The sequence below is a fragment of the Balaenoptera physalus genome, assembly GCF_965194825.1.
Source record: "Balaenoptera physalus genome assembly, chromosome: 1".
Lineage (NCBI taxonomy): Eukaryota > Metazoa > Chordata > Mammalia > Artiodactyla > Balaenopteridae > Balaenoptera > Balaenoptera physalus.
In genome coordinates this window covers 117459412-117482292 of record NC_138882.1, presented here as the reverse complement: position 1 = coordinate 117482292, position 22881 = coordinate 117459412, and the positions used below count along the sequence as shown (strand labels likewise).

At 44.8% G+C, this 22881-nt stretch overlaps 2 protein-coding genes across 13 annotated transcripts in view; one reads left to right on the top strand and one right to left on the bottom strand.

Annotated features, from left to right (window-relative positions):
• LOC309668512 (uncharacterized protein) overlaps window positions 1-8748 on the bottom strand; it is a gene marked incomplete at its 5' end in the record, with an annotated part of 77871 nt that extends 69123 nt beyond the window's left edge. For all 7 annotated transcript variants that reach the window (XM_082478429.1, XM_082478432.1, XM_082478430.1 and 4 more), the window contains one exon: window positions 8314-8748. In XM_082478429.1, the coding sequence (XP_082334555.1) occupies window positions 8314-8748 (435 nt within the window). The remainder of the gene's footprint in view (window positions 1-8313) is intronic.
• Window positions 8749-8773: 25 nt separating this feature from the next.
• LRRC8D (leucine rich repeat containing 8 VRAC subunit D) overlaps window positions 8774-22881 on the top strand; it is a 108937-nt gene continuing 94829 nt past the window's right edge. For 2 of the 6 annotated variants that reach the window (XR_014267948.1, XR_014267949.1), the window contains exon 1: window positions 9320-9457. The gene's annotated coding sequence lies outside the window, so the exon portion shown is untranslated. Of the gene's footprint in view, window positions 9011-9147; window positions 9458-22881 lie in introns of those variants that run through there. The other 4 variants (XM_082476770.1, XM_082476767.1, XM_082476769.1 and 1 more) reach the window with 4 other exon arrangements.

Sequence of the window (22881 nt, the reverse complement as noted above, 5' to 3'; positions counted from 1 at the left end):
GACCATTTACCTGGATAGATATGGGAGCTGGAGGGGTGTGCGTCAAAGATGATTCCAAGATTTCTCCACACTACTGAGCTGTGAGGCATTGAAACATGTTATTTAGTTGATGGTAAAGAGCCTTCTAAAGATTTCTCAGAATCACAGCACACTGATTTTCAAGGTCGATGTGCAGCAGCTATGATGCAGTAGCTATAAAGAGCACTGAACGTGGCCTCAAAAATCTGGGCTGGGTTCCTGCGTCCAGTGTTTATGAGCTGTGTGGTTATGGGAAAATCCCTTTACTTTTCTGTCTCGGTTTTTGCATTTGTACAAAGGGAGACAGTGATCCACACCTCACAGAATTGCTTGAGAACCACGTTTCCCGTGAAAATTCTTTATAGCGATTTATAAGGTATGAATATCAGAGCCCTGGTTGGAAGTGTGTCCTCAGTCTAGCCACCGATGATTATATACTGTCTTGGATTGTTTTGGGGCTTAAGGCATGCCACCGCCTCATTCTTGAAATCTATCTTGAGGTTTCCTTGTTGAAACCCTGGGCGTATAGCCAGATAATGTAAACTACGGATCACAGCCTCAAGAGACTAGAGGAGCCAGATAGGTAGTTTAAAGGTCACGTATAGGGAACGTGAAGCACTTTTGGAGGAAACGTTAAGACGTGGTACAGAGAACGTTCCCTGTTACAGATAAAACAACACGCACAAAATAATAAAGGGCAGCAGGCACCCCTACTCCGCACCCCCCCACCCCACCCCCGCAGACCATCAGGAGTGGCCTGGGTGCTTGTGAACTGCAGAGAGAGAAGCAGCTGAAAGGGGGCAGCAGCGGCTCAGCCCCAGCATGAGCTTGCTGTGCAGGAATTACTCAAGGTTTGCCAGATGTTCTGGTTGTTAAAAGTGCTGGAAATCTGGGTATTTATGTGACATTTCCTGATTATTAAATATTGGCAGCTAATTGAAAAAGATTTTTAGAAAACACTCTGCAGTTAAAACACATCTGCAGGCCGTGGGTGCACAGATTGTCACCCAGGTATCACAAAAAGAGAAGGGGGACGAACATGGTTACTCACAGAACTCTTACTGAGTGAGAAAGAGAGAAAAGAGGAGAGATTTTAGGAGATGAGGCAAAATTCAGGGAGGGAAGTGGCAAGAGGAACTATTCATTAGCACACTGGAGATAAACTTCCAGGGGATGTCAGGGAATGGGAGGCCCCTGGTCACCTGGTCTCAGGAACTCAGATTTAGATTGAGACTTAGCTGCCCTTTGGCTCCGGGGCCCTGCCTGGGCTGGGAGAGTGATCAGAAACAGGGGCCAGGATGGTTACCTCCTCCTCTGTGTCCCCACTGCCTATGCCAGGGAGCCGCTCACCCTAGGACAAAGCAGACTTTTAGTTCCATGACGACTCTCCACCCTCAACTTTATTTTCAAGTCATCTCCAGGCCACACTGCTTTTTTGTTTGTTTGTTTGTTTTTGTTTTTCGGTGTTTTGTTTTGGGGTTTTTTGGCAGCGCCGTGCGTCTTGTGGGATCTTAGTTCCCCAACCAGGGATTGAACCTGGTCCCTTGGCAGTGAAAGCTGGGAGTCCTAACCACTGGGCCACCAGGGAACTCCCACAGGCCACACTGTTTTAAAGATCTATCAGATTAAGTTTCAGACAGTAATTATAGACATAATAATCTTTCAAACCCAGAATGCTAGCATTTCACCCTTGAGTAAGAAAACCCTCCAGGCTGGCTTTTCTCTTCCTGTGTTCACATTCCTCTCTCCAGCCCAAGCCCTGCTCAGCCTCATCTTGACAGGTCAGGTTTCCGGCTGCGCTCATCTTCCCTTCCCACAGACAAAGCTCTAAGGAGACATCCCAAACGGGGGTGGTGGGGTGGGTTCCGTGTGGATTTTTAAACATTCAACTCACCATTTGGAAACGGCAATCACCCTTCCTTCCTCTTTTCAAACGACCGTATAAATCAGTTTGCTCTGGGAGCTGGTTCTGTTTTGTTTTGTTTTGTTTTAAAGTCTAGCCCGATTCCTTTCCACAGTGCTTTTTCTTAGGATTTCTGTGTCATTTCAACTTTCAACTGCCAAAACTGTAATTAAGGTCCCCACTTGCTATTTTATGTCACATCTATGTTTTTTTATTTCATTTAAACCTTTTCTTTTAGCCAGATTAGACTACATAGCCACTTTACTACACAACATGACAGTTTTAAAGTAATACGTTACGAGGAAGTGAATGTTTAATCTTCTCTAACTTACTCTTTTCACTACTGTGTTACTTTGCTTAAATACTTTCCTTAGTAAGAATATAATTTAGGACTTTGGAATTATTATTTTGCAATTTTTTTGTTAACTCAGATGAGCTTGTTTTCCTGTTTGCTACAGAACTAACAAAAAGGTAATATTTTCTACTAAGTTTCTTCTTTTGCCACACAAACTACCAGGTACTGTTTTAATAAAAGACTTGGAGACTGAATATGAATGCCTTTTCTCAATTAACAACTACTTAGAGAACAGCATGATACGAAAAAATCTCTTCCTAGGAAAAAAATTTCCTTATTTGTATTGATTAAAAATCTGTAATAAATCTATTCATTTATTAAAACGTAATTATTGAGTGCCTACTATGTGTCAGACACTATTCTAAATACCTGGGATACATCAATGAGCGAGACAGATAAAATTTCCTGTCTTTAAAGGGCTTATATTCTAGGGACTTCCCTGGCGGTCCAGTGGTTAGGACTCCAAGCTTCCACTGCAGGGGGCCACCAGTTCGATCCCTTGTCAGGGAACTAAGATCCTGCATGCCGTGCAGCACAGCCAAATAAAAATTTTAAAATAAAATAAAATAAAAAAGTTTATTATTTAAAAAAGGGCTTATTTTCTAGCAGGGAGAGATAGCTATTAAACTGTATATATATAAAATAAGTAAATGATGAGTGCTCAGAGGAAAATAATAAAGCAAGGTAAGAGGAATGGGAGTAGGAAGGGAGTTTCAATTTTAGATATGGTTGTGCTTAGGGGATGCAGATCAGGTAAGAACCTTGCAAACCAATGTAAGGATTTGGGCTTTAGTCTGAGTAAAATGGGGAGCTATCACAGGGCTTGGACAAAGGAATGAGATGACTAGACTTACATGTTAAAAGGATTACTTTGGCTGCTGTTGAGAATACACTGTAAGGGACGGATGGGACAAAAGCGTGAAATGGAAGCACATAGACTAGTGAAGTGGCTAGTGAGTTAGCCCAGGAGAGAGATGACAGTGGATGGAACCTAGGTATAGCATTGGAGGGTGTGTGTTTGGAAGGTAGAGCCAATAGGATTTACTACAGTTGTGACGTAGGTTCTGAGAGAAGAGTCAAGGATGATTCCAAGGCTTTTAGCCCAAGCAAGTGGAAAGATGGACTTGCCATTTACTAAGAGTGGGAAATCTGTGTGGGTTGCACAGGTTTCTGGGGGAAATCAGTTTGGTTTTGAACTCAATTTTGAGGTATCTATTAGAGGTCTAATGGGAAAAACAAGTAAGCAGTTAGAAATGCAATTTGGTGCTCAGGAGAGAGAACTATGCTGGAGATGTAAATGTGGAGTTGTTGGCATAGAGAGGGAATCCAAAGCTCTAAGACTAGATGAGCTCCTTGGAGGGAGGGAGTGTGGTGTCTTGGAAGGGAGGAGAAGACAGCTTAGCAAAGAGGAGGGAGTAGTCAATGTGTTCAATGCCACTGAGAGGTCAATTAAGGGCCAAGAATTGATCACTGTATTTAGCACAAAACGAGATGACAGTGTCCTTTGCAAGATCAATTTCAGTGATGCAATGGGTAAAATCCCGATTAGATGGAGTTGAAGAGAAAATGGAAAGAACTGAATTGGAGATAATAAGTATAAACAATTCTTTTGAGATGTTTAGATGCAAGGGAAAGAGAAGAAGTGGGCTGGGGAAAGCAGGGTCAAGAAAAATTTTATTCCTAATGATGGGAGAATAACATTTAAAAAAATGGTGATGGCAGTCATCCAGTAGAGAGGGGAAAGGAGACAGGGCTCAATTGCTAGAGTTATCATTTGAGATTGAATGAGATCTGGCGCAAAAGTGAAGGGACTGGCTTTCGATAAGAACATGGATAAGTTCATCCTTAGTAGTAGCAGGCAGGAAGGCAGAGGATATGGGTACAGACTCTCAAGTAGTTGGCTTTGGTATTTCTTTATGCTTTTAAAAAAAAATTTCCCCAATGAAGGGAATACTTAGACTAGGGTTACCAATTACGAAGCTCTGGCTTACCAGTCAGGTAACCCTGATCTGATCTCCCTATGAGTCCATTTTAGAAGGTATAGGTCCATTTCTTTCTTCTCATTGCGGTTGATTAACACATTTACCCTTAGTTTTTCTAGTTTCAATTTCACCACGTTATTTCTAACTATAGCAGTCTGGCAATTCTCCTTTCCCTTTGGACCTTATGTTATGTCAGGACGCATCGAGAGTTACCTTACACACCCCGCTCGGTTCCTTTTCTCCACGCTGTTCTCCACCCTCCACCTATTCATTTCTAGTCTGGTCTCCAGCATTTCAGTCTCCTTCGCTGTGAAGAAGGCAAGACAATTTGCTTCCCATCTCCAAGGCTGAGAGTTTAAATAGGTCCAAGAAGTGAAATGGTTTTAACCCATGTAAAGAGATAGAAGAGAACAGTGGGAGGTAGCACAGGAGAGGAAAGATAAGAGTACTGCTTACCATGTGCTTAGGTTGAACCGCGACTATGTAATTTCTAAGCCTTATATGTATGTGAGCCCCCAGGTGTTGCATGTTATGTAAGCTGCAGTATTTACAGAATAACCATAGACTAAGAAATCTGGTCACACTTATAATATGTGGATACACTTATAGTAGGTAGCATTTACTTAACAATAGCTATGTTCTAGGCACTTGGCTAAGACCTTTCCATATGTGATTGAATCCTTGGTCTCACAATATCTGGAGATAGGTGCTATTATCTCCATTTCAATAACCAAGAGAGGTGAGAGAAAGAGAGAGAGGCTCATATAATTTGAAATCCTGTAGCTCTTGAGCTCATCGGCGTTACTGCCACTTCCCAAGCAAATATATTCCACATTTATTTGTGTACGGTTATACAGGTGCAACCAGATTTAGCTCTGTCCCGCCAGGGCTGTTCTTCACTCTATGAGGAATTCATCATGATATTATTCATAAGCTACCCTTTTGGATATTTGGGATGTATTTGGGATCAACTTATAAAGCTTGATTTTTGCACAACTTTTCAAAAACATGTTTACAGATTACTGAAATTCATATCGCTTACCACATGTTGGGCACGCTACTGGGTGACAAACACAGGAACAATGCAAAATCACTCCTCCAAGGAGCTCAGATTCTTCTCTAGTAGGAAAGTCAGTTATTCATTCACTCATTCAATAAGTATTACTGGGACTTCCCTGGTGGCACAGTGGTTAAGAATCTGCCTGCCAATGCAGTGAACACGGGTTTGAGCCCTGGTCCGCGGAGCAACTAAGCCCGTGTACCACAACTACTGAGCCTGCGTTCTAGAGCCCGCGAGCCACAACTACTGATGCCTGCGTACCACAACTACTGAAGCCCGAGCGCCTAGAGCCCGTGCTCCGCAACAAGAGAAGCCACCTCAATGAGAAGCCCGCGCACCACAACGAAGAGTAGCCCCCGCTCGCCGCAATAGAGAAAGCCCGCGTCAGCAACGAAGACCCAACGCAGCCAAAAATAAGTAACTTTATTTTTTTTTTAAAGTGTTGAGTGCCTTAGGGCATGCCAAGTGCTACAGTTTAGGTAAACACAAATCAACTTAGAATCACAATATTTGGTAGAAAGAGATGCATGTATAAAGGCCTTTATCTTACATGGTCCTCAGTATTGTGAGTGTTTGGACCTCTAGAGCCAGGCTTCGGGGCTTAAAAGTCTAGCTCTGCCATTTAAAGGCCGTGTGATCTTGCACTGCTTATATAACCTCTCCAGGCGTCTCTAAAAAATGAGGATAGTAGAAGTATTTCTCTCCTAGGGTTGCCGCAAGGACTAAAAGTGGACACATGTACAGTACTTAGAGCAGTGCCCGGCCTATCACAAGCACTGTGTTAGCTGCTGTCATTATTAGTGTGATACAGATTTAACAAGTGCTGGAATAGTTGCCGATTTGTGACCATAACTCAACAAAGGACAGTAAATATTCTTAAGTCTCTGCTGACTAAAACTTCCTTGAAGCCTTACTGTGTTTGCCCCACCAGATCCCTGTAGACAGGCCTAGAGTAGCCTCAGATGCCTCTTCTATCATATTTCTTCATTTTGAATCCAATGTCAAATCAGTTATCATTCTTTACTGCCTCCTACCTGTTTGTTTTCCTTGGGGAATAGGGGAAGCTGACCTTTTTTTTGCTTCCTAGACCCTCAGAGTGATCTTCATTATTTGTCATTGGTACAGCTCTTAGCAATTTTATCTTAAAATTTTTTTTGTTTACTACTTTTCTTATTATCAAAGTAATAGGTGCTCAACATAAAAACAATTCAAACATACAGAAATTTGTAATGGAAAGCAAACGGCCCTAGTAATCCCACATCCAGAGATAACCACGGTTAACTGCTTGTTATATATGCTTCCAGATTTCCTCTAAGCATACATTTTATAACATGTGTATTTTTGACAAAATATGCAAATAAAATGGGATCATACTATTCATATTGTTCTGCAACTTGCTTTTTTCACTTACAGATTTTGGACATTCTTTCATGTTAGTACAAATAGGTCTCTTATTTTTATAAAACAAGTTAAATTTGCTTAACCAGTTCCCTACTGGGATTTTGTTATTAGACTTATACACCGTTATACGTTTCCTCTGTTATAAACAATGCTGTAATAAACATACCTGTACTTATATTTTTCTACATGTGTGTAAATATTTCTGAAATACATAATTTTTGCACACATATGTCCAAAGTATAAATTCCTAGATGTGGAATTGCCTGGTCAAAAGAACCTCACATATTAATTTCATCCCAAATTGCTAAATTGTCCTCCAAAGGGATTTACCAAATTTGCACTCATTTATAAGAATATGTACCTCTTTCTCTACATTTGTTTTCTGAGTATTACTTTTTTCTTTTCTCAAGTTATTCCACTCTGGAAATCACATCTCTCTCAAATCTAGAATCATAGTTTAAAACTCAGGGAAGATCAAAACACAGAACAGTGTTTTTACAAACAGCAAAACATTCCAAATTAATTATAGTAGTGAGGTGTTTTCAATCCAAACATCACACCACTAGACGTTAACAGTTTTAAAACAGCTCTAACCTCCCAGATCAGCGAATCTGGTACTGTAACTAGATCACCTGCTGCAGCTCCTGCCTACACACCTCCTTCTTGGCTGGGTTTGTGGAATAGGAGAGGCTGCTGGCACAAGGGACAGGGCAGGGAAAGTGAGAAAGCAAGAGGACGTCAAAAGGGCTCAAAATCTAGTGTCATCTTGTGAGTAGTCTAGGACTGTCCCTTGAGTGTGTCCTGGACCTCTGTTCATACTCCTCCTCAGGGCTGCTCTACTTTACTTCCAGTGCCTGAGGAACAAGTGCTCACTCTCCAAGGGTCAGTTCTACCCCCTTCTCTCTGAAGTCTTTCCTGAAACCCTAGAAAACCACTCTCTTTACTGTCTCATTATATCTGAACTCACACTTTCCTGAGTACCTGTAACATTTTGTGCAGCATGCTTATGAACAACATTTAGATGCTTAGTAAATGCTGATTGAACATTCACTGACATGGAGAGATCTTGGTAGAAGAGAGATGAAATTTCCCATTGTTCACAGAAACGGGTGGATTCAGATAAAAGGAGATATTGAAGTACTGGGCTGGAACCATTTGTCATGTTAAAAACCAACAATTCCAAACATCCCTCCTGACGTTATTTCTTGACCCCTACGTCTCCCCACCCACGAAAAAGACTGCAAATATACTTTGATCTTACAACAAAAACAAGAGGGAAAACTATCAGGTTGGGAAACACTTCTTAGCGGAGGACAACCTTTCGTCTGCCTGCTTCAGATACAAGACATTTTTGGCATAAAAGAATGGGGGGGGGGAAGAGTAGACTCAGATTAAAACAAGAACTGACTCTCTCGTGTATGTTTAATAGCAGACACTGAACAAATGAGGGTGGGAAGCTATTCGTTCCAAGATAAAAGTTGTGTGTGCCCCAAATCCCAGGAAAGTGCGTTCTCCATAGGGTTGGAAGCCGCCGAAATGACTTTTACGCAAATTTCCCCCCACCATTTCATTGCATCCCCCCCCCCCGTCTTACTATCAGAGCTTCAGTTGACAGGATAGCCCCAGGGGGGGATGAAGGTTCCTGAGGTGGCCTCGCGCCAGCCTGGCGACACTGGCCGCCGGGCCCCGCGCCCTGTCCAGGTGGGCGTTTTACAGCTGAGCGATGGGGCGACTGCGAGCTACGGCGGCTGCCCCTCCCCGCCGGCTGCACCTGCGCGCAGTCCAGCAGCCTCCCGCCGCCAGCGTCAGACCCCGGGCCACCGAAGTCGCTACGCCGCCCCTCCGGCCAGCACGCCCGGCGGCGGAAGCGCCCGGACCTCCGGCAGACGCGGGAGAGCCGGCGGGGGAGAGAGCTCGCCATCACATGGAGGCCCGAGCCCGCCCCATTGGCTGCGGCCGAGCCAGTCGCGGCGCTCGCTGGCTGCGGTTGGTCCCGGAGCTGCAGCGCCTGCACGGGCCCGGAGTCCATGTTACGCTTTGTTTAATTCCCCCCGCTACAGAGTCATGTGCTGCTGCTCCCGTCGCCGCCGCTGCCGCCGCCCGTGGTGCCCCGGCTCCTCCGCCGCGCTTCGAGGTGGCAGCCGCGGGCGGGGCCGCGGAAGCAGGGCCCTGGGCGCCGCGCGCCTCCGCCGCCCCGGCACGTCCGGGAGCAGCCGCCGCACGCCGCAGGTGATGCCGCCACCTCCCGCCTCCGCCTAAGCCGGGGCTAGGCGGCCAAGCTGCCCCCCAAGGTTGGTGCGCGCCTCTCCGGGGCAGGGGCCGGGGGCTGCGCCGGTGGGAGCCGCGCCGGAGCCGACGCGCGCCACCCCGGCGCCGGCGACCTGCCCCGCGGCGCCGCGGCCCGAGAGGAGGCTGCGGCTGGGACCTCGCTGCCGGGGGGCCAGGAGCCCGCGGACGGGGAAGGCGAGCGGGGCCGGGCTGGGCGCCCGCCTCGGCCCGCTGGGGCCCGAAGATCGTTCCGCTTTCGGCAATTTGAGCGGCGGGCGCCGCGGCAGCCGACTGGGCCCCGCGAGAGGACGGTGCCTGCGACCGCCTCCCTTCGGCTCCCCCCACGCGCGCTCCCTTCTCTCGCCTCCTTCCGCCCCATCGGAAGGGCGGGGGGACCCGGTTACGGCTCCGCTGATTCTTCCCGGAGGTGGGTGTTTGGTGTCTGGCCTCCCTGGCCCGCTGCCCAGAAGGTGAGCCCTTCAACTTCTCCAGAAACGCTTCCCCTCCGCCTCCTTCCCGCGCCGGGTGGGCTGGACTGGGAAGTGAGGGCCCGCCCCGCCCTCAGCGCGAGAGGGAGGGAGCCGGGGGCCCGCAGGTGCACCCAGCCCGCCGCGGGCCATCTCCGGGTTGGGTACCGGTATAATCCGCTTCTAGCTTGTTTGGAAGCGTGGGCACTTGGGAGCCGGACTTCTGCTCGAATCCCGTTCAGTGGCTTGGGAAGGAGGAGGCTTGGGGGTGGTTGCTCAGGGAATCATCACCTCCGCTTACTGGAGGGTTGATAGGGGCCTTCCTCTTTCTCTCCCCCTTTATTTGGGGTATCCCTTATGGATAAAGAGATGAGTTTTTTTGGTTTTTTACAAAGCCAGCCGCGGTAAAGAAGAGCTGCCACAGGTCGAGGGGAGGAGAGGTAGGTCCCTGCTGGAGAGGGAGAGGTGGGGTATGCGGTCCCATTTGGATACGCAGTTGGGGGTGTATGTGGCAGAAGGTGGGGACGTAGGGTTTCAGGAAAGAAATAGTGCAAAGGTGAGAGTGTGGGAGCACTCAGGAGGCGCAGGGGATGGGGAATAGGTATCGGGGAGTCCTAGCCGACTGTGGGGCCCAACTTGAGCCATTTGGACTCCTATGTGGCTCCTTCTGTTTTGCAGATTTCCTCCTTTCCTTCTCCTTGACTTTGAAAAAATATTTCTTGTTGGGCAAAGAAAGCTTTGAGGACATATTTTGAGAGATTCAGGAGTAAAGAGAGAGCTGACTTATGGAGACTTTCCTTAGCAGCTTTGATAATAAAATGCTAGTCAGGCTGCGTTTATTGAGCACCTATTATGTGTTCTGTGCCAGAAGTTGGAAGAGTCTGGGCAGGCAGGGAATTCCCGTCTGCAGTACTGGTGAGGGCTGTTTACTTCATAAACAACCGAAGGGCGCTTCCAAGTGCCAAGAATGACAGTGATTCAGACCTTCCCCGCCAGAGCTTCTGGGGCCTCTGCATGGTACAGACCTGTGGGAAGAAACCTGCACCATTCCCAGTAAATAGGGTCTTCAGGCAGCATTTATTTTTACAACCCATTAATACTGACCAGACACCTCCCATCAGCTAGGACACGGTGAGAGTTGTCTCTTTTCCTGTATTCTACATCAAGTGACTAAAACCCTGTTAAAATACAAGAACAAGATAGGAAAGATCCTGAGATGAAAATTAGGTAAAATAGGGTTCCGGCGAAGTCCTTGGTCTCTATAGGTTAGTAAGGGAGCCTCCCATGAAATGATTAGGTAATCCATAGAGCTGGGGAGAAAGCAATCCAAAATCTTGAATCGGCATGGTTTATTTATATATTTGAACATTTTATCTTAGATTTGTCTCATTTTTATTGAGGGCGTGTGCGTGTGTACTTTGTTGATTAAAACCTAACACATCAGAAGGTTGGAGAGGAAACTGTCCTCACATGACCCAGTCCTCCAGTCTCTTCATGACCATGTGGAATGGTGTATGATGCAACAGTTAAAGTATTGAGCCATATTTGTATCCTTTTCTTTCTGCCAAGGTTTACAGAATTTAAAAAACTTGGTCAAAACTTGACCTTTTTTTTCTTAATTTTTATATTGAACAGAACTTCTTTGATTAATTTTTTAAAAGTTTGCTGTGTTTGTAAGGTCCCAATAGCTAAATTATTTTGGTAGCTGTATTTTGGAAATCAAACTTGGTTCAGTCTCAGTACTGTAGGTAAATTGGCACTAGCTATGAAAAAGTCAAAGTTTTGTCAAAACTGTGTGCTCATGATTCCATATGTTCTTGAAATGGCAGTTGGTAAGGGATTTCACGTATTTTTCATGTATCATTGGAGCTGATGTTGACATTCTGAGAAATGCCAGCCAATATTTGAGTACCAGCAAGAAGCAGAGAACCAGAGTGGGTGCTGTGATGCCTTAACCAGGAAGGAGAGGATTCTTGTACGAATAGAGGGCAAGTAAGACCGCCCACGTGAGGACACCACCAGAAGCAAGGGATTGCATTTGTCTAGGAGGCCAAGGAATACCGAGATGTAAAGGGTGTTTGGAGCCAGCCGCCGGGAGTGTTGTGTGTGTTGGGGAAGAGGGAAGGAGCACGTATTAGGGGAAGTGTTGAGGTGTGTCATGGGTCAAAAATAGGTTTGCCTGGCTGGAGCAGAGAACATGACTGATGAAGGGAGGTAGAGGGGATCTAGTTAGTGGAAAACTTAAACCACAAGTCAGTGGTGTTAATCATTTGCCTCAAGAGTGGGTCTCCACAGGGGGTGACTTTGCCTCCCAGCAGACATTTGGGAATATCTGGGCATGGTTTTATTTTTGCTTGTCCTAGCTGGGAGGCAGGTGCTACTGACATCTAGTGAGTAGAGGCCATGGATCCTGCTAAACGTCCTGCAATGTGCAGGATATCCCCCATGACAAAGAACTATCCCATCTGAAACGTCAGTAGTGCCACGGTTGAGGAACCCTGCCTAGACAGGGAAGGTAAAGGCCGCTGTGAAGTGAAGTTACATCTCAGAATAGGCCTCGAAGGAGGTGGTTTTGACATGTGAGGAAGGACGTTGAGGTTGGGAAGCCAATCTGGGAGACTTCTGCTATGCTCAGGCCAGAAGTGGTTAGGATCTGGGCAAATTCTAATCAGAGAAAAAGGCATTTTTGAGAGATCGTGGCAGATGAGCTAGCAGGGCAGTATAATACTGGGTAAGTGGAGAGTCACAGAATTAGAACTGGTATTTTAGAGAAGTCTTGGTCTAACTTCTTTACTTTAGTAAATTCTTATACTTGTGAGGCAGCCTCTGTTTAAACACCCCCAGGAACAGGGACCTCTGTACTTATGAAAACATGTCATCATATCTTTGGACTGTGTGTATGATTATTATTTGAGCTGAAGACTGCCTCCCCGAAACTTCGTTCTGTTGATTCTTTTCCTCTGGAACTACCCACTTCCCCAGGACAGCCCATCAAATGGGCAAAGACAGAATGACGTCCCCCTCCTGGCCCTCCAGCTGATTAACTTTTCTCAAAGCAAAATAGTTCCATTTCTTTTCACAGTCCTGCATGGGACATGGTTTCTGTCTTCTCAGTTTGTCCACATCTCTCATGGAAAGTTATGGCGATGGGAATTGAATATGGTAATTGAGACCTGATCTGGTCCACAAAGAGTACAGTAGGACAGCTATTTCCTGAGACCAAGGCACAACAAGCATCTACTTTCTGCAGCTTAAGCTTACAAAACTGCCCAGCACAGACTCATGTACAGGATTCTGGACAGTCAAAACTCCCAGATATTTGTTGTATGAGCTGCTGCATCCTGTGTTCATCATGCAGATTTGTGTGTGTGTGTGTGTGTGTGTGTGTGTGTGTGTGTGTGAGACGTTGAATGGACGTTTTTTGGTTTGTTTTTGTCCCTGTTCAGTGCTATCCTATTTATTTTGGTCCAGTCTTCAGGCCTTTTGAGATTTTAAAATCTTAGTTCTGCCTTGTAATCACATGAGAGAGGAGTGGAGGATGACTTTGTCGAAAGCTTTGTAGTCACTTACATTAATACTTCATGAAACCCAGTACTTTGTTTGACACTGCTGGTCCTATTTGAGAGCTGGGCGTGCTGGGTGATGGAGGTGAATTCCAGGGGTTGATTAGCCCCAAATTTAGGGGCGTCTGATAAATTTGTGTTCATGGCCAAGCTACACTGAGTTTGGCTCTTGCTAATGTTTGCACCTGAGGTGCCCTTTCGAAATTATTTCAGGCTGTTGCAAGCTTCTGAAATCGGTACTCCTCTGGGGTCTTTGTAATTCTGTTTAGACATCTGGAAGAGCGTTGCTAATGTTCTGTGCAAATCTGAAGCTTGCCAAATCCGAGTTGCTTTTGAAATTTGTGAAGAGGTAAACTGGGTAATAACTGGTATTGGCAAAAACCATGGATGAAGTTTGTTCCCACTCAGGCTAAGTGGTTTTTTTTCTTCTTTTTTTTTTTTGCTAGTATGCCTGAAATACTTCATTAGTGACAGCTTTACATTTGGGGAAGGGGTGGGGGGTGTTGGGGATTAGAGATAGGCCTTTCTCCCAGTACTAAGATTTAGCTTGTTGGTGGTGTAATATCACACTTATCAGATTTCACATGTCTTCACTGAGAAGACATTAGGAAATTAACCATTCTTGGATGTCTTTTGAAGCAGACAGGTTAGAAATCCTAGGTAGCTTAGTGCCAAGTTCTCCAAATGTTCTAGATCTATCCAGCAAACTAGATTTAAATAAATTACTTGATTCAGGTGGTCGCCATCCAACAGTGTAGAGAGTGCTAGAACAAAATTCCAGATCTCATAGCCAAAATGTGTAACCTCTTTGTTAAGAATGTCCATTGTGCCCCAATTCGTTGCAGGTGTGTTGCCTGTCCAGATGGTACAGTCTGCTTGCTCTCACTTCTGTGCTAGCCCACATGGGAAACCTGTGTATCCATCCTCTGGAGATGAAGGATATTCCTATAAGAAGAAGGGATTTTTGTGAATTTATGAGATTTCTTGAGGGGGGAAATATTTGAAAACCCTTGGAGACTGTCCTTTTACACTTTCAAAGGCTGTATCAAAGTTGAAGTCACCTTGGGATTGAGGATTCAGTGTATCATTTTTGAGTAGGAGGAGAGAATTTTATAGATGGGAGTGATCAACGTTTGAATTAGATAGAGGAGGAAATTGAGGCCCAGGGAGCGGATGTAGTGACAGAGCACGCATTAGTATCCACCTACCTTAAAGACCACAAATCAAATCTAAGGCTAAAGACATCTCTGCTTGGAGGTGTGTAAACAGTGGGGTCCCTTAGGTCTTACTTACATAATTGATCCAAAAGAAGGAGTACCCAGTGGAATTTCTAGGTTTACAGATGACAGTAAGCTCTTCTGAATTATGAAATAGCTAACCAATGGGGATTTACTTCGGGGAAGCTGTGCTAGGATATGTTAGTCATCAGAAGATTCGCAGGTGAGTTTCTTTGTGGGCAAATGTGAAGTCAGGTATTAAGGAGGGAATTACGGAGCTGTCATAGGATGATATTTTGGTGGGAGAATCCAGGAAAGGGCTTTGAAAATACTTGCACAGTGTTGTCCCAGCTTGTTTTTGCAGATTAAAAAGGACAGGAAATACTAAGCTTCATCAAAAGATTTTGGCAACAAAACAGAAAACACAGTCTTAATTGAGTTTCTACTGTGCTTTGTTCAAAGCCTGGGCACCTGACTTTAGGCAAGACACCAGAGCTGGAGTGAGCAACGTAATGGTACCTAGAAAGGGTAGACAGTCCTGCCAGAATGGAAGCTCCATGAGGACAGAGCCTTGCCCATCTGCTTTTCTGATGTAAATATTCGAGTTTCTAGTATCTGGAAGAAGACAGCTGGGAGGAGATGTCTCTGAAGCCCATGAAACCGCTAGATTAGGGACAGAGGAAACCTGGATTGTTTCCCTAAGCCTAGCAAACCTGAGTGTGCTGTTTCAATCGCCTGCTTCCCTGTCTGCCTACTCCAGTACTCTGTCAATGTGGTGAAGGCAGGGATGTATCTGTCTTGTGCTCCACTGATTTCCTAGTGCCCCACACATGGCAGGCCCTGCATTGGTATTTGACACCTGAAGGAATGCATGAAGAGGTACATTCCTTAAAGCTTTATAAGATATAAATTCAGGATAAATGCAAAAAAAATAGGGTACCAGTTTTTCTTAGCCCTGGCTGGCATCAGAATCAGCCTGGGGAAGGTTTTAAAGTTACATGAGCGCAGACCTTTCCCCACACCTATTGAGTCAGAGTCTCTGGGAGTGGAGTTTCATTTTGAAAAGAGCCCTCTTCACTCCCAAGTGATTCTGGTGTGCAGCCAAGACTGAGAACCACCATCTTGCATAGTTGTACAGAAAGGCTGGTATTGACTGGAGAAACCTTCAGAAAGTTTTGAAACATTTGTGGCTGACAGGCCCACAATTGGTAGTTAAGACAAGGAGCTTTAAGGATACATCTGTGTCCTTGGAAGATGATGACCAAGACAGCAGATGTCCACTGTGTGGCCCTTGGTGCCTCCATGAGATGCTGTGTCCTGGATTGGATGGCATGAGGGGATCAACCTGCAGTCCATTCTTGAGCAGTTGTTTCCAGAGTGGATCCATAGTGACAGTTACACCAGCCTATGGAAAAATAAGAATAAAGACAGTGCAGCAGGCTTTTCGTGTTTAATTTTAGTACTAAGTTTGTTCAATTTAAAGGATTTTTTTTTTTTAATCTTGGGATCTCTTACTTTGAGGGGTTAATTTTTTTTCCTTTTATAAAAGGATGGTGATGGTTTGCATTTGGTATCATTTCTTGGTCACCTAAAACCTGGTAGTTTTATAACAGTCTTCTTTTGAAATTTTACTAGTCTGTGATATCAAAAGTCTGGGAATTACTACTTCCCTGAGGTGTTCAGGATGTCCGTGTCCTCCTCTTGACACCTGATATTGGGGAAGGATCACACATGTCGATGTTAGATTCTATTATGAACATTTTTTTTAAATTTATTTATTTATTTATTTTTGGCTGCGTGGGTCTTCATTCCAGTGCGCGGGCTTCTCATTGCGGTGGCTTCTCCTGTTGTGGAGCATGGCCTCTAGGCGCGCGGGCTTCAGTAGTTGTGACACACAGGCTCAGTAGTTGTGGCTCGCGGGCTGTAGAGTGCAGGCCCAGTAGTTGTGGTGCACTGGCTTAGTTGCTCAGCAGCATGTGGGATCTTCCTGGACCAGGACTCAAACCCATGTCCCCTGCATTGGCAAGCGGATTCTTAACCACTGCGCCACCAGGGAAGTCCCATGAACATTTAATTCCTTAAAAAACCTTTTATTTTCCTTCTCTGCTTGCTGGTAATAGGAACTTTGCCAGAGAAGGTTTCACTTCCCCAGCAACGCATAAATCCCATTGCTAAATCTCAGCATCAAAAGATCACCAATACTGCAATGAATTCTACAAAGCAGGGAGAAGGAAGGAAGTACAAGGCAGCCCTTCTCTCTGAAGGGTGTCAACCACCAGGAAGCTGCCTCTGCAGAGCTCACTCAGTGGAGACGGGACAGATTCATGCCCATCACACTGGTTTTGAAGTGCCATCTGTCAAATTCTCTTGTTCCCAAGCCAGTTCTAAGAAACATTTGGATACTAAAGTTCTTTGGAAAATGACCCCCATGATTCTTGCAATGGCACCCTACTGAATAAGCTTTTAAAATTAGTTTATTATCAGATATAACTAGTTTTTTTTTCAACTTAACTGGTCAAGAAGTAATTGGGCGATTTATGGAATACCCATAGCTAATAACAATAGTCATTTATTAGGCATTTACTGATTGTCCAGACCTATGCCTTGGAATTTACATGCATTCTCATTTAATCTGCAAAACAATCCTGAGTGGAAGGTGGACTTATTCCCACTTTAGAGATGAGGAAACTGAGGCTTGAGAGGTAATGTGATTTGTGAAAAAAAAAAAAAAAAAGAACACAAAGAAGTGGTGGAGGTGGAATTTGAAGCTAGTTTTATTTCAAAACTCATTCTCTTAATGTACTGCACTCCTCTCGTTTATCTTAGATTTCTTTGTATTCATTTTATAATATTATTAATATTTCTTTTAAAGAAAGAGAATCCAGTTTTGAGGTGTAAAGAGACCTTACAGCTTGTCTGGTTCATGCTCCTCATTTATGGACCAGATCTGAAGCATGGGTACACAGCTGAGGAACGCTATAGGGGCACCCAGCTCTGCAGGCTTCCAGGCCAGAGTTCTCATCAGCGCACAGTGGTTTTAGAAAACATCAACCTGTCGGTAAAACCACTTGAGTGAAAGTTGATCCTAGAATTGAGAGGGTAATTTAAAATCACTTGTTTTGGTGCTTTCTCTAGCCCTATTCTCTTTTATCATCAATATTGGTGATAGAATGCCACTTGTAATAGCACACACTAAGTGCCCTCCTCCTAATTAGATCTGACCCTACAACACTACTGTACATAAATATATAAAGATGTAGCTAATATTTGTTAAGGTGTTTTGTCCAAATGTTTGCTGAATAAATGCTATCACAAATATATGCAGTTAAAGACAAGTAATCGTTACCCCATATCCTCTGAGTTAATGATGATGAATCAATAAATATCCATATATCTATGTGATATGTAATCTGTTTTATTTATAGATTTATTATGCTCAAATATAATTATTTCAATGGAGTAAATTCACTCTGTTAGAGTTTCTACTTTAATGGTTCTATTGTTCATATTAACATTTAGCCGATAACAAAGTACAAATTGGGAAATGGTCTGCAGTGTTACACAGCTTGCACAAATGAATCCCCTTCCTACGCACACACACGCATGCACGCACACACGTACACACGCACACACACGCAGAGGCTTTCTCTTTAACTTAGTTCTTTTCTAGTATTTCTCTATTATGGGACATTTTCCTTTCTGTTTAGTTCTAAGTTCTTTTCTTTATGAATTATTTGTACCTGGAAAATTCTGTACAAAGGAGAAACTTTATAATTACATCTGTAATTTCTGCTCTAACCAGAGAGAGAGTTAGAGTGAGATGCTAGCTGTGGTCTCAGGCATATCCCAAACACTGCCTGAAGCAGGCCTCACATGGGATAATTTATGACAGCTGGTACTCAACCTCAGGGTACGGTGATCAGGAGGGAGTGGGGGGTGAACCTGGGCTGAACCAGAAACTGCAGGTCCTGTCGAAAAGGGGCCTGTTGAGCAGATCTATTCAGCAGCCAACTGTTGCCATATGGGAATGTGGGCCAGTCTTGACAGATCTTCTGATTTTTTCACTGTAAGCCAGAAATCTGGATTACTTAGAAATCTCCTGATTTTAAAAGATTGGCTAACACGACGTTTTAAAAAGAACTTCCTGCAGACCAAACAAAATAGCTTTGTGGGCTGGATACAGCCTGTGAGCTTAGGCCCTTAGAGATAGATAGCCCTTTAGTGGCCAGGTAAATGGAAGCATATGATTCAAACAAAAGCATAATACACTTTTAAAAAGTTGAAACAAAGCAAAACTTGATGTCATCGTTTTATGTACCACACACACACACACACACACACACACACACACACACACACACACACACACAGAAAGCAGAACAAAACGAACCAAAATCCCCATACTTGTAATGGTAACAATTTCTGCCCTTTACATTTGGTTTGTTACATCCAGAGTGGTTACATTTGAAGGGGTTGTCCTGCCTGAGGAGTGACAGACTCAGAGAGAAATACATGGAGTATGGGAATGCAGCAGGTAGGAGAAGATACGGGGGGTGGGAGGCAGGTGGGCCCCGTGGTAGAGAACAAAAGGTCAGAGCCGCTTGGAGGACCAGAAGGATCATCCGCCCTGGAAGATGAGCGAAGAGGAAGACTCCGTTATATCTAAACATTGATTTGGGGGTTATAGGGAGGAGAGGGAGATGAAAGAGGAGCCCACAGTGAGAAGGGAACACTGTGATCTGATAAATATTCAGAAATAGCACAGAAGCTCTGGGTGGGCAGAGGGCTGTTGTTTTGCCCTTCCTAGTGTGCACGTTAACTTGTGTGGTGGCTTCTTCAAAAGGAGAATTGGAGTGAGAAGGAAAAGAAAGGATTTAGGTCAGGAGAATATAGAGTGAGGAAAGGAAGAGGCGACGACAGGACAGCTGGCGTCACAAAGTAAACCAGGAAAGCTGAAAACGTTTCCATGGTACAGACCAGCACTCTTCCCCCACCCCCCAAACCACGGCGTTGTCTGAGGGGGTGAGCACCATAGCCCCCCGCTCCCGGATGGCTCTGGACTCCAGCTTGTTTGGCTTGCGGGGGGGTGCTGGTGTGCTCAGTGCCACTGATGTAGCCCCCAAGGGCCCTTCGTGTGAAGTTGGTGGCAGCAGGGCTGCATCTGTCCCGCCAGGCACGCTGCTTGGAGGTCAGTGCAGGCTGACTTTTAGCCCCTCTTCCCGGCTGGGTGCCCCCCGGGAAGGCCGTGACCCCAGACCTGTGTTGTGACCCTTCCTTCTAGTGCTCCTGTCTTTAGTTTTATCTGCTGTTCTGGGGAAAATCCTTCCATTGTTTTAAGTCTAATCTGTTGTACATACGCCCTCTCCGAAGGAGAGGAGAGGTGATACTCTAGCAGCTCTGTTACTAGCTGAGTCGAGACTTTTAGCCTGAGAGGGGATTTTTAAAACCATTTTTCTCTTAATCATCCCAAGGATAGCACATTGTTCTTGGAATTCCAGCACTTTCTGGGAAATAAACCTTTTGATTCATCAGCAGGTTTTATCCCAGTCCTTAGGGCTGCCATCCCTGTGTGACCTGAACCATGTCTTTCTCAGCTGGTATAACTTTAAATTTTTAATGCTTTGGTTGCTTTCAGAATATAAAGCAAATTTTACAGATGTTCCCCTATGTTAGTTAGTTCAGTGCTATAAGTTCTTTGTTTTGTTTTGTTTTTATTTAGTTTCTCAGCGTGGAAGCCCCTTTGTAGTACGGAGAGAATGGGTACAGATTTACTTGCACTGTTGCTGGGAAGGAGGAAGATTCTTCGAATTCCACTGTTTGTTCTTCCAGGGACTCTAGCCCGCAGATGGAAATCCTGGAAGATCCTATCAGGAAGTGAAACTTGTAAATAATCTTTGTGCTGGTTTGGGGCATTATGGATTAACAAATTGTGCAAGAAGTCTTCTTTAACCTTCTTCTAAAATACACTTGAAAAAGAACACAATCGTAGAGAGTAATCTAGTCTGGAAATAATAATAGGAAACACTTGCGTAGTACTTACACGTGCCTGGCACTGCTTGGAGCACTTTATGTATATTAGCTCATGTGTTCCTCACAACAGCCCATTTTGTAGCAAAGAACAACAAGGGCCGGTTCCCCTGTCTGGCTGCACTTCCCCATCTCTGCGAGCAGCCAAGGGACTCAAGGCCACAGAGCTGGAAGCGACAGAGCTGTGATTGGAACCTAGGCAGTCATGGCTTCAGAATCTGTGCTTCTGAGGACTGCATTATAGCCCCTTGTACTCTTCTCACGACAAGGATCGCAAATAGGCTTTACAAACTTCTTTTGCTTTCCATATCACCTCAGCTTTAAACTCAGGATCAGGGTTTGATGTTAAAAAAAAGAAAATTATACTCCTTCCCTAATACCTCCTCCCCAAACCAAATGAACAAACAGAATTGTCCGGAGACAGTTTCCATCTAGGAACAGAAACTAAAGGGTCTTCCTGGAACACTGTCCTAAGATACCGGACTGATCTCTCTAAGGGCTGCAGGTGGGGCCTCCTTGCTGTGACAGCCCTCACTCTTGGCACCAGATTTGTTTTTAAGGGGACAGAAACTATTTTACCTTTACAACTAGTGGATTTGGTGAGCTTCTGAGAAAGTTTTAAAAATGGCTTTTCACACTTCATAAAGGACAGTGGGAAGGGCCAAGTACTTGGAGCTTAGATGACTTGAGTTTAGTCCTGGCACTCCTCTTCTTCGCTACTGACTGTGTGGCCTTGGACTTCTCGACTTGGGTTTCATCCCCTGTAATTGGTGGAGGGGGTGGGGTGATAACGGCAATAGGATTGGTTTGGTGAGGATAAGGAGCTATTACATAGGACGATATTTTATTAACAACAGTGGCCGTGTGTGTTAGGCAGCTGGGGACCAGCGTGTGCTCTGCGAGCATCGGGAGTCTTTCCCGTGGGTGGGTGGTGAGCTGGACGCTTGGGAGTTGGTGGGAAGGTTTGCGTTGATCTGAGCTGCTTTCCTTTCCTGTTCTCTCCTTACCTGTGGTACAGTGTGGATGATAATGTGGGTGTCCGCTCAGTTTCTGGCCCAAACTCCTTTTCCTTGGTGCTCCCTCCTGCTTCGGGCTCGCCTCCAGTTTGCCTACAAAGTGCTGTTTGTTGTGAGGGTGAAGAGGGCAATTCTCTGGGCAGTGCAGTTACTGTAGTTCAAAGCAGAAAGCCAAGCTGGAGGAGGAGGGACAGACAGGGCTTGTTCGTTAGAATTTTGTACATTGATTTCTGAAGGAAAGAAAGGGGATTAAGAGATGACTTCTCCATAGAAATATTATGAAATGCCCTTCATAACAGAACAAAATTGGGCAAGGAGAAAGGGCTTTAAGAAATCACTGCTTATTACTTTGAAAGCAAATGCTTTTGTTTGTTTTGTTTTGTTTTTGAGAGGAGGCAAATACTTTTGGAACTCTTACTATGTCTGCAATGCATTCTGGTAGGATAGGAAACAAAAATTGATAAATGATATTTACAACAGCTGTCATTTTGGTGCATTTTAGATGGTCCGCATTGGGCCAAACACTTTTCCTGTTTTATCCTCAGATTAGTCATGAAGGCAGGAATCATTTTTTGTGTGTCCCATTTCAAAGATTATAAAATTGAGGCTCATAGTATTTAAATAACCTACCAAGGGTTACAGTGCTAGTAAGTAACTGGAAGAGCTAAACTTTGAACCTAGGTCTGTCTCTCATTCACAGTGTGAAAAATGAGTGTGTCACATGCCCCTGCTTTCAGGGGGAGACCACCACGTACGCAGTTTGGTGTAATTCAGCTCAGCACGCGGTATATGCTGTAATTCCTGCATGAGCTAATTTTTTTGAACATTTGTTCAGGGGAAGGAGAGACTGATTTTGATTGGAAAGATCAGAGAAGGTTTCACAGAGAAAAATAACTTGAGCAGCGCGGAGGTAACATTGGGGCAGCAAGTGCCGAAGACATAAAAGAAGCGTGTGATGTGTTTGGGGAATGGTGCTGTGACAGAGTGAGGGATGTGGGAGGGAAGGAGGGCAGAAAAGTAGTTTGGGACAGATCACAGAGGGTCTCGAGTGTCCCGCTAAGGAATTTAGACTTCATTCCATTGCCTTTGAAGGTTATTCCATTAAACATTCTTGAGAAGAGAAATCATTTATTCTAGTCTCTGATGTGACTGATTCTGGTGGCAGTGTCTAGAAAGGAGTAGAATGTGTACAGCGAAGGTTCCCCAACCAGACTGCAACATAGGGTCACCTGGGAGTTCTTAAACATACAGATTCTGGGAGTACCCCATGCCCACCAGCAACACCCACCCACCCCTGTCCCAGACATTCTGTTGATTCTGAGTGCAGTCAGATAAGGGAGGTGATTCTGAGTGCAGTCAGATAAGGGAGTAGGGGCCTGTAGACATTCTGAGGCTAATTGTGAGTTTGCCATTGTGTGGATGATTTATAAACCACAGGAGGGGGCCAGTAATCAAACCTTGGGGAAGGTCTGTCTATTTAGGTTTTATCGTTTGCTTATTATTCCGTATAGATATTAAATAATCTCAGAGCATCATCATTTTCACATAAAATTTCCCATTCATATCTACAATGGAATGCAGTATGGCTCTAAACTTTATGCCTT